The 14,101-nt window shown below is 43.8% G+C and overlaps 1 protein-coding gene across 1 annotated transcript in view; it reads left to right on the plus strand.

Moving 5' to 3' along the window:
• Positions 1–14,101, plus strand: part of LOC140236723 (protein patched homolog 1-like) — a 77,545-nt gene extending 63,444 nt beyond the window's left edge. Inside the window, exons 14-25 of the mRNA XM_072316649.1 lie at positions 455–580; positions 2,348–2,466; positions 3,029–3,482; positions 3,908–4,220; positions 4,733–4,878; positions 5,426–5,600; positions 6,005–6,285; positions 7,191–7,328; positions 8,537–8,679; positions 12,312–12,411; positions 12,773–13,015; positions 13,601–14,101. Coding sequence (XP_072172750.1) covers positions 455–580; positions 2,348–2,466; positions 3,029–3,482; positions 3,908–4,220; positions 4,733–4,878; positions 5,426–5,600; positions 6,005–6,285; positions 7,191–7,328; positions 8,537–8,679; positions 12,312–12,411; positions 12,773–13,015; positions 13,601–14,101 — 2,739 coding nt within the window. The remainder of the gene's footprint in view (positions 1–454; positions 581–2,347; positions 2,467–3,028; positions 3,483–3,907; positions 4,221–4,732; positions 4,879–5,425; positions 5,601–6,004; positions 6,286–7,190; positions 7,329–8,536; positions 8,680–12,311; positions 12,412–12,772; positions 13,016–13,600) is intronic.

Raw genomic sequence — 14,101 nt, forward strand, 5'->3', positions numbered from 1 at the left:
TTGGTACTTCAAGTCCCAAAATGGCTAGGAAAACCCGAAAGAATTGTATACATTGTCCAAAGTCCCTTGCACAGAAAGGCCCGAATTCACGAAGGTGGTACAAATGAAACCATGGTTTAAACCATGCACAAAAACCATGGAGCGCCAAGGGTCGCATGGAATATTTTGTTATGAAATCAGTCATTTTGTCGATGGAATGATTATTTTGTAACGAAATGACAACATTTTGTAACTAAATGAACATTTCGTCCACGAAATGATAATTTTGTTAACGAAACTGTCATTTTGTCGACGAAATGACCAATTTTGTAATGAAATATTCCGTGCGACACTTGGCGCTCCATGGTTTTTGTCCTTGGTTTAAACCATGGTTTCATTTGTACCACCTTCGTGAATTCGGGCCAAAGGGTTAAACCAGCAATGCATTTTGTGTGTGTCTCTCTCTCCTCTGCAGCATAAAACGGGCGAGATTCTGCGAAGAGCAGGAGTGAGCGTCATCCTGACATCCGTCAACAACATCTGTGCCTTCCTCGCCGCTGCCATCATTCCAATCCCCGCCCTCAGATCGCTTGCCTTCCAAGTGAGTATCCCTACAGTTGCCGTGGTAATGGAGAGTAATTCCTCCTCCTCCTCCAGCTCCCTTGCCATCTCAATCAATGGCATCTTCTCCCAAATTCAATTACTTCAGTGTTGTAGCATCAAAATTTTATGCACTTTTGGAAATTCAATTTTGCCTTGAGAGAATTCATAGCCCCTTTTTTCATCCAACATTTCAAGGGAACCTTGTTATATAATAAAGACCATAAAAGCATGACAATTACCTCATCATATCAGGATTCGCACTATATCCTCTCACAAAATTGAAAAAATAAAAAAGAGTTGGGACATGCAAAATCACATGGTTATAATCTTAAAAAGGGGGTTTTGCTTTATCCAGCTGTTTTATGTTGAGGTTCCACTGTACTATAATCTCAAAACATTAGTTGTCAAATTCTTTATTCTCATTCCCTCCTATACAAAAATGGAATAGATTCTGAGATTCTTTGATGCATATTTTTTTTTCTCAGTGTGAGTGTCACTGCCCTTTTTTCTGTGAACATGGATTTATTATTTTTTTTTTTTACTTTTGTCCATTGAAACACTGTAAACACTCCCTTAAAATTTGCAGTGACCTAGTTACCACATCAAAAACTCTGCGCATGTGTGGCCATGCGTGCCTTCGTGTGCTAGAGATGAGAGTGATGTGGGGTAGAACCAAGTTCACATGTCTCGGGTTGCAACCGGTGGATGAGTTCATCCGAGAAGCATAAATCTGGTGGAAAGCGATTAAACAGTTATTATTTATTTGAACGCGGCCCGGGAAATGTGAGCCGTGTTTGTTTTCCTACCCTCTGGGATTGTGACGAGGAGGAGGAGGAGCTGGTGCCGAGGCGTTTGCGATGCATTCAGTATGCTGCCCTCGCCCTCTCCCGCCTGAGATAACGAGCCATCTCTACAATGGGTCACAGGCAGAAAAATGCTGAAACATGGCGGATTTGTTTATTTTGCCAAGAGATATGAAATTGTGCAAACCAACAGGTGTGAAATATAAAGGGTTTCCATTCTTTTTTGAGGAGAAAACTAAACTGCATCACATCTTGTTCAGTGGTAACAGTAAAAAAGAGAAGGGGGATGTGAGAGGGGGCAGAATGGTTGATTTTGAACTTTCACATGAAATGGATGACCCAGTTAACTCTCTGCTATCACTTTAGAGAGTATGATGTTTTTCTGATAGAGATATAAATGACAAGAACCCGCCTGGCACATACTGGAGAGAGTAAACATAGGCACATGATCTGGGAACATTTAATGCAAGAAGGAGTTTAAAAAAGGAATGTGTGCGCCAATATAAAAACATGCTGACAGTCGGAATTGTATTTTTGGTAAAAATTACCACTTTGTGTGCTTTGAGAGCCAATTGGCACAGAAGACCCCATAGCATTGTACACATGTGCACTGCTCAGAGTTCCTGGTACAGGAGTTGTTCAAAGTTTTAGCGCTTTTCTGTCCAGTGGATGGTTACAGGGTTATATTACAATACCAGCGCAAGTTCTTTATTAAAAGTATTGACACTCTGTGCTTAGATTCAAGTGATTCTTTCATTGAGTTGAATTGCCTGAAATCAGTGTGCGTTTATGATCAAAGAATGAGCTCTCTAAAGAATTTGTGTCTGTTTGAAACATTTCTTTCCCCAGCAATACAGTAGGTCTAATGATCTAAAAAACAAACACATGAACCAAGTGGAGAAGTATGTTTCCTTTGAGCAATTATTGATAGTAATCATTATTATTTTTTTTTTACCACACAGCTTGTCATAGTCTTGACCTTTAACCTCCTGGTCATGCTGCTAGTCTTCCCGGCAATGCTTGCCCTTGATGTTGAGAGGAGAGAAGCCAAGAGGGTGGACCTCTTCTGCTGCATCCAAAGGTGAGTGGGTCAAAGGTCATCGAGATGAGTAGTCATAAATTTCCCTCCCACGAAAAAACCCCCAACAAAACCCAAACATTGTTATCAAGTCTGTCCCTTTTTTGAAAGATTGTTCTATGTTGTGAACCCTCATTAAAATGTTGCTTCAGATGTCTTTATATTACCCTGACTTTCCCTGGGAAAATAATCCCACGTTTCTTGATGACAGTAAGATTCAAGAAGACACTACTTCACATGATGCAGACATCTAAGATTGTAGCATTCTCTAGGTTGCTGAAAGTGAGAAAAGAGAAGGTTTGCTTGTTGCTTTGCATTTTGTGCAGTCTTAGTTTGGCAGTTCGGGATATATACATGTACACGTTCCTTCGATTTTGTAGTATTCTATCTTTTTTTTTAGTTCATAAGAATCATGCAGAGGATTGCACATCCAAATTGTTTGCTTGCCAAGGCTACTTGTGTGAGTTGACGGTACGTGAAGCTGATTGGACGACTGGGTTAGCTTGTGACATGGACTCAAAATGATTACGCCCTTGGTTTTCTTTATTCTGTTTGCCTCCCATAGCGAACATCCGCACAGACTTATCCGAGTCCAGCCCCGGCCCCTGTGCGGTGGTTCGGCGCCTTACAGGGAGTCGCCCCTCCCCCGGCAGTACCCGCGGCACACTCCCGGGCGCCCCCTGGACAGAACAGACATCACGCTCCATTCCACGGTGCAGACCGTCACTCATGCGTCCGGGGAGCCGGGAGATGCGTGCGTCACTGAGGTCCACCCCTCCGCGTCGGCAACCAGGGACCGGAGTGTGCCCCACCCTGCCCCCGCCCACGATCACCACCACCACCACTCTGCCTCCCCTAGCACCACGACGTCAATGACGTCTGTACGGACACTGCTGAGGTCAAACTCAGATAAAACCGCATTCAGGGACTGTATGAAGAAGTTGAGATTTTGGAGGTGGAATATTTCAGAGTTTGTCAGGGACTACTATGCACCATTCATACAGAGGACAAGTGTGAAGGTATGTAGACCAGTGAAAATATCCATGCAGTAATGAAGTATGAACTTCTAGAGCTGCCACTCTGCCTTCTGAAATGCATTGTAATTGACACTACTTTGAAAAAATAGGAAACCTTTATACCTTCCGTATGATATTGCAATCAGTAAAGTTTTTCACCGTTATGACCAACTCCCTCTTGGTGTTCTGTGCAGTGTCAAAGGTTCTGTTGTAAGCCGTCAACAATGAATTGTTAGACGATATAGTTGGAATCTGTTAAAGTTGTCATATCCCTTGTCTTTCTGTCAATGGATATTTCATCATCTTGCTAAGCACATTTCTTCAGGTCCACAACCTGAGGATCTTTTGTCTTTGCCCAAAAAATAATGAACATGTGAAAGCTCATCATTCATCTCACGTGTGTATATCTTGGTCTCTTCATTTCACAGATCAGCGTTCTCATCCTCTTCGCTTGCCTGCTGGGTGCCAGCGTGTACGGAGTGGTGATCATCGAGGACGGGCTCGAGATCACCGACGTCGTGCCGCGGGAGACACGGGAGGAGGACTTCCTGGCCACCCAGGCCCGCTACTTCAGCTTCTACAACATGTACGCCGTCACTCAGGAAGATTTCGACTACGCCCGGCGACAGAAGCAGCTGCACGCCTTCCACGGTGCCTTCGCCGACGTGCCTGAGATCATCCGGCAGGCGGACGGCAGCCTGCCAACCTTCTGGCTGGAGACATTCAGGGAATGGTTGCAAGGTGAGGGAGAATGATATATGAGGGAGATTGGTTGCTATATAGGTGTGGAGGGGGATGATGGAAAGAGGGTGGTTGCTAAGGAGGATGAGGGATGGAGGTTAATGAGAATGAAGAGAGACTGGTTGCTGGGCTATGAGGGCCTGGGAAACTGGTTGCTATGGGAGAAGGAAACATGAACCTTAATTTCTGAGTGAGAAGTATGATGGAAAACCAAAGAGCTGAGAGTGATGAGAGATATTTATCGTTGGGTGTGACAGGGATGAAGGGGAGCTAGTTGCTAGGTGTGACTTGCATGGCCACCTCACTGTTCAATTGAATGCCACGTTCAGTAACTCGCAGACTGACATTGGTACCGCTGTAGTTTTCTCACTAGTTGTCTTATGTCACAAGAGGTGTTTCTGTTCTGTTGCTGTGATTATGGTGAGATCATTCTTGGTCATTTTCTTCTTCCAGTGCATTATGTAACATTGATCATAATTATCACCTCTCCCGCTCATTTGTGTTTCTTCCAGAAATGCAAGAGGCTTTCGATGCAGACAAGCGCGCCTACAGCATCAAGACGGACCGCTGGTATCCCAACGCCACCGACAAGGGTGTCATCGCCTACAAGATGATTCTGCAGACGGGTATCCCAGAATCCCCGGCGGACACCAACAGGGTGAGGCTCTCCCCTCTTTGATGCTAATTCCCTCCACTGGTCTCACTGCATCACATTGATTGATGCCAATGCTTCTTGTACCTGATCTACTGATCCCAAGCCAACGAGTCCCTATGTTTCTGCCAGAGACTCCATGCTATATAAGATGTCATTTCATGTCCTTATAAGAGAAAATAAGATTTCTCCTTGATTTAAAAATAATTTCACCTTTCAAGGTGCATGCTACACACATATTTTTCCATAAGTGCTACTTCGAACCGTCCTGATTTCGATGTGTAGCTGTTAATGGGATGTTCACAATCCGTATCTGGTTCATTTTCACTTCTGTTCATTGCAAGCTGAGGCCATCAATGCCCCTTTCCCATTTTACAGCTTTTGATTCATATTAATTTGAATTGTTGTTTTGCTTTCTCCTCTCTACTGTTGAAAATGTAATATTCTTGAGCAGTATTGATATTCCAAGCATATACACAGTGCAGTTTGTGCACGGAGATGTAACAACCCTCCTTATTTGGCACCCACCCACCCCCCCCCCCCCCCCATGCAGTACTACACTGGCAGACTTGTGGACGAGCACGGCGTGATCTACCCCGACGCCTTCTACAACTACCTGACGGTGTGGTACAACTACGACACCATCTCCTACACCGCCTCGGCCGGTAACCTGCACCCCACACCGCCCTCCTGGACCCCGGTGGGCAAGGCAGACCTGGATGTCACCAGTGAGTGGACAGTGCCCCTTCAATCTTCAACATTTTAGATGTTGCCCTTAGAGATCTGTAGAGCCAATCCATCATGTGGTCAAGTCATTTTGTCCTGATGGAATATCTCCTATAAATGAAAAGTGAGGAAAAGTAGAAATTAGATAAAAAGTGAACACAGCTGAAAGAATTTTGAATGCAGTGAAAAATGCAGAGCAGCAAAGTCTCGATGATTCCACAGAAGGTTCTCTGAAAAAGTTGAGTATCTCTTCTTGTTCTAATGGACAAATCTCCCTGATCTGGAAACTATTTTTCACCTAGTAAGATCCATGAAACATCCAAGTGTCTCCCCGATTGCTCTTTTAGCAACCCTGAGATAGTATCAAGTCTACTACATTCCTGTTTTGCCGTTTTTGTCTTTACAGTTCCCAAGTCCCAGGCACTGAACTACACCCAGCTCCCATTCTACCTCAACAACCTCAACACGACCCAGGACGTGGTGCGCGTCATCAAGGCGGTGCGCAACATCTCCGACTACTACGAGGGCGAGGGGCTCCCGAACTACCCCCTGGGCGTGCCCTTCACCTTCTGGGAACAGTACATCCACCTGCGCTTCTACCTGGCCCTGTCCCTCGTCAGCCTCCTGGGGGCCTCCTTCATCATCATCACCCTCATGCTGGTCAACCCGTGGGCCTCCCTTATTCTTGTAAGTTGGCCTCCCAATTTTTTTTTTTGTCCCGGGCACAATTATCTAACAACTGCCTGATGCAACCACAATCCTCTAACAAAGAGTTACCCAACAGTCCAGAGTCTGCCAGTGTGACAAGTGAAAAAGATTTTGATCATACACTTTCTTTTCATAGGATTCTGAAGTATTCATTGTGCAAATACTTGCTTCAAGTCTTTGATTGTTCTTTAATTTTGACCCAGTTCAACCTCTCTTTTTTTTCAGCTGTGATAATAAAAGTGGAATTTGAAAAGCATCAAATCATGCTGTCTATGCAGAACTGTGATGATTTATTAGTCAGTTATTTCTTGCATGTTGAGATAATGGCATTTGAAATCAAAACTGGTGATGAGAAAGAATTTTGAGAGAAATTTGTTTAATTTCAGTGGTTGACCGTGTTAACTTCAGTTTTTTTTTTAATGCTAATGCAGGTCTAAATTATCAATATGTTCATGGCTGATCAAGTACACAGGGACACTAGCATAGAAGCTGGCTACTAATGCTTTTCCTACTTAAAAGTTACCTCTGTGAGAGATTCAATCTGCCAAATTTCAATATGATGTCACTCAGTGTGTCAAAGCCTTGTATACTTTATGAATGTTGTATGCCGACTTGCGTTGCATCATTTGGAAAGGAAAGGGGGAGGTTTCGAAAGAATACTTCAAACACAAATATACTTTGGCCATTCAAAGACCAAATGGTACCAGTGATGGAGGTAGTTGTACTCTTGCTATGCAGTTAATGAATATTCAAGTGATTTTTGCAGTTAGTTTTCTCTGTTGGTAGTGTCATCGTGTCACATGTCAATGACCACAGGAAAGTTAAAATTTTCGTGATGTTCACTGATTTGATCCTCCCTCCATCGACCTTTGACCTCCGTACAGGTGTTCGTCCTCGGCATGATCACCGTGGAGCTCTTTGGATTCATGGGCCTCATTGGCCTCAAGCTCAGTGCAATACCCGCCGCCACCCTCATCGTTTCTGTCGGCATCGGCGTCGAGTTCACTCTCCACACCTGCTACGTGAGTCGATCACCACTCGTAAACTTCAAAAAACAAAAAAAAAACGGAGCATTTGCAGCGTGAAACTTTCACGAATTAGAGCCAACGGCCTTTATTTTCGCGGCATGAAACTTCTGTGAATTGCCACTGACATTCAATGCATTGTGTAGTATGTGCACACTCGTATGTGCATTTTACTTTCCCGAGTCATGGCTCCCTGCAAAAATCTGCAAAAGCGTCATGTGTGTGAACATTTCTGTTTTTGCAGTATATTTGAGCCAGTCCGAATAGAACCAATTCACCTCAGAATAATTTTTTTTTTTCATATTGAGCAAATGATTTCTTACTGCCAAACCTGAAGTCACTGCTGCCGCAAGCAACATAGAACCTGGCAGTGATGTAAGCAAATGAAAGTTGTTATCAATTCTCGCTATCGCCAATGACGTAAGAAACTCCTGCGCACGCTGAAGAGCTCTGTCACAGGTGCACTGTGGGATTCCTCGGTCCCTTGTTCGCTTCCGGTTGTCTCACGCGATTCGCAGTTCCCATACGATTCAATGGAGTTCTTTGTCTGCTTTTCCATTGTTAGCCCTTTTTTTTTTGGCTATAATTCAGCTTAAAAGAGTTGAAAGTGTCTAAGCTTTACTGATTTGCAGTCACTAGAGTCATGGTTCACGACTGCAAGGCTTCAATGTGCTGGTCACATGATGGAAAGCGAAGAAATCTTCAACAAAAAATACCTCTTTATAAAGACAGAGCGTGATGTAAGTGCATGCGCAGCTAAAACCGGGACAAGTTTGTCCCATGAGCTATCCCATAATGCATCTAAAACGTTGCTCTTCGCACGGCACCTACGTATTGGTGATACCCTCAATTATGGAAGAGACTGTCAGTGTTTGTCACCTAGTGCTGTTGATTGAAGAATAGTGTTGTCTTGTTTGTTGGAAATTAAAGAATGCTTGCAAGCTAAATTCTGTCCCAGATTTCTCTCTCTAGAGGCACAAAATACTCAAGTCAAACAGTTTTGCTCTTGTGGCCCCTGTCTGATTTATCCTAATCCGCCACAAACAGCAAGTCTTCCAGGCAGTGTTAACAATATTTTGCATGCGCTTTCCAAGAAGTCTGAATCGCAGTAGTCAAAATTTTTGTTGTCTTGGTCGAGGGACTGGAACTCACGATTAAAGTTAAAGGGACTGGAACTCACGATGACGTTTATTTCACCCTGACAGGCTTTTCTGACTGCGATAGGAGACAGGGAGAGGAGGGTGACGATGGCCTTGGAACATACCTTTTCTCCAGTCCTAGATGGCGCCGTTTCCACTCTCCTCGGTGTGGTCATGCTTGCCGGCGCGGAGTTCGACTTCATCGTGAGGTATGTCGACTTCAAAGTTTTCTTAAGATTTGCAATTCCACTTCAGTTGCACATTTTTCTTTCCAGTTTAATTCCCCCCGTATGTTGATAAAGATTATTGAATATTGATATCGCTTCAAATTTCATTCTTCGTATGCAGTAGATGTTGTGAGGAAAAGTTGGTCTTTTTTTTTATTTCTTTTATCGCGGACAAAGAACATACGAGTGAGGTGTGAGAACTGGGGATAAAGTGCAGCGTGTGTAAAACAGGATCCTAACCGCATTAGCAGTGTGGATCTCCTTTCAAAGTAGGGTTGTATTTTTGTTGTGCTGGTTTTGAGACAAGACCGCCAATGAGAGAGCGTGAATATATATGATCAAAAGTGCCATGTTTGTCAAACATTCCAGTGCAAATTAAGTCATGCACAGGGGCTTGTATTATTCTCCTTCCTGGAGCTTACTCAAGAGCAACAACCCCCGCCTGGAATAATAGCTCAATCCATTGACCTCCGACCCCCAGTGGTGGGTCTGACTGTTTAGACAGCTGTCTAAGACCCCAGGAAAGCTTGCAGGGGCTGGTTAGAGAGAGTGGGATGGGAGGGGCAACATTACAGAGGAAAAATTTCTACTTGCCTGCTTGTCATATTATGCCTTCTCAAGATCACGGCAAAACAACGACGACAACAACAAAAAAAAAAGCTTGTGTGGTAAAGTTGAAGCAATATTCTATATTGATGATTGAATTGTTGACGAGTTGTTTCTGATCAGTTGGAATCTATCAATTGGCTTAACCTGTTGAGGACGGCTGATACTGCTACAACATGCATTTTCCATAGACACCTGCCTGAGCATACTCGGGACTCGTCTTCAACGTGTTAAGCAAGGAGTTTTCATGTGTGAACATGTGTTTACTGCTAAAGATTATACTGTAATTTTGGCAGTGACAGACAAATTAAGATGTTGTTGTTGTTTGATTCAGTGTAGACTTTTTTTTTTCTTGCTTATGGAATGTTTCTAAGAAATGCTGGTTGGATCAGGAAATACCTTGTAAAAATGAAATTGGCTGCCATGTCATGAGCTTAGACAATATGATGGAAATTTTTGATATGTGCATGAGAGCACAAAAACTTGGGATCGTCGCACACTACAAAGACTATAATACAGTTAGTGGGGTTTTTTTTTCGATCTTACGAAAATTGTGTTCTGCAAATTTTCTGATTCTATCATTCCAAGAACAGTACTTGTATGCATGAACCAGTAGTGGTGGAATGACAAAGTTACGGTTAAAAAGTCATGAGACATTGAAAGACAAGAACAATACAAAGACAGCTTGTGTCTTTTGTCATTCGAAGAGTTGGTATCCACCATTAAAAGTGAAATAGGAAAGGGAGAATAGCAAGAAAACGTGTCTGGAAAAGTGGAGCTTTTAAGATCTCGTAAGTTTGTTTGTCGCACGAAGCAGACTAGAAATTATGTTCTTGACTTGTTGATGCGCTGAACTGCCTGTGTAGTAGACAACGTGGAAGATGCCTGTCTGTTCATGAATGTAATTCCTGGCTGGCAAGCTGTCTAGCATGGGTTTCTTGCCTAACCATGGCTCAGCAGTGGTACAAGGAGGAGTAAGAGAGAGAGAAAGGAGGTGGGGGGGGGGGGAAGAGAGAGAGAACAGGGTGAGGATTTAATCCCGCTGTAAAAGAAATGCCCTCTGCCGCCCTCATTCATACCAAGACCTCATTTCCAAGATTGGAAATCCGACGCCGCTCATTTTTTTGAGGGGTGAAAAATGCCACCACACATGGCGCCTACAATTGATAGCTAACCTCTCTACTCGCCCGCGACTCCCACCCGCGCCCCTCTCGCCGCCGCTGCCGGTACAAGGTGTTTGTCGAGGGCGGCTTCCGAACGTGAGGGGGGAGCCCCCGTACATGTAGCGGAGGAGCACCAGTGGAAGGGAGTGCTGTTGAGGGTAATTGGAGTTGTCGGATTTGGGTCTGCCCCACACAAAGTGGGAGATGGGTTACCACCATTGCGGCCGGTAATAACCAAGTAAATTGGCCGATATTCCTGCTCCAAAACCTCATCCTTCTCTCCCCCTCTCTCTTTCTCTCTTTCTCTCTGAATTTCTGACTTTTCATAGAAATGTTCCCATATTCACCAGCACATCTCAAATTTCCTTGGAATTCTCCTATTTAGTTTTTCATTTATCGTGTAATTAAAAGATTCATCTCACATTTCATCACCCTTTGTAATATCATGCTAGTGATGCTCAAATGGGTTTGTAAACTGACTGAGGAAATGGTATTTAAATGCGAGTTGAAATTGCTGTCAGACTCAGAAAATTCCCCCAAATGATAACAAAAGGTAAAGATTATTGAGTTCAAAGAACAAAAAGTGATAACTCCCATCAGTTGGTTTTGATGGCAATTCCAATGTGCATATGGTATATTGAAGACATTTACATTAATTGGATTTCAGTCTTTGCTGCTAAATGAGATTTCATTCATAACAAGCGACTAGACACAGTGTGCCCTTCACAAACTTGGCTATGCATACACTTTGTAAAACAAGAATCTGAAATAGCATACTGATTCCATATTTCTTCCAAAGTGCAAAGCAAAAATAGGCTGGACCGCCAGTATGATGCTATGATATATGACCGATTGGAGATGTGGTGTGTGTGTGTCTGCATGTTTGTATGTTTCTGACTGTCAGTTATATCTCTCAGCTTGTCAGTGTGGGCAAAGATAGTACTGAGTGAATGTTATACTCATGTCACTGTGTGGGAAGAATGGATCATTAGACATACACTGTATACCAATCAAATGTTGACATTGAGTACTGAAGATATAATTGTTTATATACCAGTTTCATGGATATATTAGAATCTTTTTGATCTGATCAATCATATATCCCTTATCCAAGGTATATATATATATTTTTTTCTCTCTTTATTATGCCTCTGCCGTGACAGTTGTTCAAAGTACAAATTTGAGAAGATGCGCACATCCTGTACACTTTGATAATACCTCTCCTTTGCCAAATGTGAGAGGAGGCCTTGATGTGTCAGATGTTTGTCTGTCTGTGCATAAACTTCCCCTCTTTGGTATCATCTTGGTATGCGCATGTTTGGCGTGCTCAGCGGGGTGTGTGTGGGATCCCAGGCCCAATTCTCCTTTTCCTTTTTTGAAAAATTCTTCATGCGCTGAAATTGCGATGATCAGGTGTCCGAGCTTAGCGGAGTTCTCCATTGGGGTTGCATGGTAATTTGATTTGAGGGTGGAAGCTCGTTTTGTGCATATTTTTTGATGTATGGTGACAGCTCCCCATGTCTGTCAGGAAGAGCTAAAATCTCCGTGGGCCACTGACTCAAGTTTTTGTCTGTGGCTGCATGGTCGTGACTGGTGAGATATAACATGATTTGGGGGAAACGTCATGCTCGATTTGAATGACACATTGTGACATTTCATATGACGGACACATTTACAAATGCGATATGACTTCAAAACATTCTTATTCTGAATGATGCGTATTCACCTGAAATGTCTGCCAAACAACGATTCTTTCAAATGAGAGTCATGCTTATATAATGCAAATATGTTTGTAGACACTGTAATTACTTAATTTCATTTGTTTGTTTGTTTTCCTGCCAATAGTTACTTCTTCTACGTCTTCCTGGCTCTCATCATTCTGGGCACCTTGAATGGACTAGTCTTGCTTCCAGTCCTACTCTCATTATTTGGACCACCTGCTGAGGTATGTCATTCTGAGACTAACTGAAAAAAAAAAGTCCCCAGAGGCAAACATTGATTGTGATATGGTTTTCTGCTATTAACTTATGTCAGTGATCATGCATTTGTTTATATATTTTTCCCGATGAATGCTGCCTGACTTCATACAAAATCTACAAATCAGAGTTACATTTTACAAAACAAACTTTTATAGAATCAATTTATAAATACATACTTATAAACTATTTTAGTTAATAATGGAAGGCGAAGATATATCCTTGCTTCGAATGTTCATCTGCTCACACTCGTATCCATAAACCACATTAATGCTGATGTAGTAGAAGAAATAGACACAATGTGATTTTTGTGTGCTTCGATTTGAGCAGGTTAGGCCACCAGACAACGCCAACAGACTCCCCACCCCTACCCCGCCTCCGACCCCGCCAACCGAGAGGGTTGCCAGGTTGCGCCACCGCCCGGCGGCGTGGGACGACGCCCCCCACTCAGGATCCTACCCCTCCATGGTGGTCCGCGAGGACGTGTGCGGGGACTCTGGTGAGCACATCCAGATCCATCCTCCAGAGGTCGTCGTGGAAACCATGGTGCACCATCCTCATCTCATTAGTGAGGTAAGAGAAGCTTGGTAACCCCTGGAATGTCTGTGTTTGTCAGCAATACTGTATATGCCATATATTTAGCCAATCTAAATTTTTGCGAATCGGGACTTCTCCGACAATTTTGCGAGTGGATAAATTCGCAGTTGTGGAGTACTGTACTGAATAGAGAAATGTATGCGTACACGTCACATTCATGTTGGAATGCAAGTTAATATTTTTGTGTGTTTTTAAATTCGTGAAGAGCATGTGATGTGCGAAATTCGCAAAAGTAAAAACCTTCCAAAATAATTGGCGTATACAGTGTGCTATTGAATGCCAATGCTTTAAGTATGAATGGGACTGTTAAAAAAGACAAGGTTGCCGTACAGACATTTTTAGATATTTATGAAGTTCTTTCCTCTTGAAATTGTTCCTCTGTGATTTCTGTGTACTTGGTTTTAGACGCATGGTAGCCAAGTAAGTTTTATGAAAAAAATTTTAGAGCCAAGTGACAACAGTGATCCATCCGTGCTCAAAATCTTTTTGAGGAAATTAAGTTTTGTGATAGATTGGCTGATATATTATCTTTTATTTGGTGGATTGCCGTCTCTTTTCCAGGCCACTCACGGTCTTCCTGGTCACCAAGACTCCCCCATCGCACAGAGAACACGGTCCCACAGATCCACCAGCAAGTATCCGAGACGACACGCCCACCATCACCACCACCACCCGCATCACCATCCGCACCACCAGTACCCGCACCACCACCACCAAACCAGACACCAGTCCCGCCTCGCCCGCCAGGCCTTCCCGTTCTCCACCAACCCCCACTCCTCGACGTCGTCCTCCTCGTCCGGGTCGACGCCCGCGGACTCGCCCCACCTGGCACGGCACGTCACCACGGTGACGGCGACGGCCCGCGTCTCCATCGTGCACGGCGCCGCCTGCACGGTGCTGGCGGATGAGCCGCGGCACCAGAAGAGGCGCCGACGGCCGGAGGAGGGCAAGGACGCCCTCGAGAGAGAGGTGAAGCTGGAGTGCATCGAGGGTGTCGAAGAGCCAAGCAAGGGGAGTTCGGAGTCCAATGAGGGCAATTCGCATCAAGACTCGACAGTTTAG

This window comes from Diadema setosum, chromosome 13 (genome assembly GCF_964275005.1).
Source record: "Diadema setosum chromosome 13, eeDiaSeto1, whole genome shotgun sequence".
Lineage (NCBI taxonomy): Eukaryota > Metazoa > Echinodermata > Echinoidea > Diadematoida > Diadematidae > Diadema > Diadema setosum.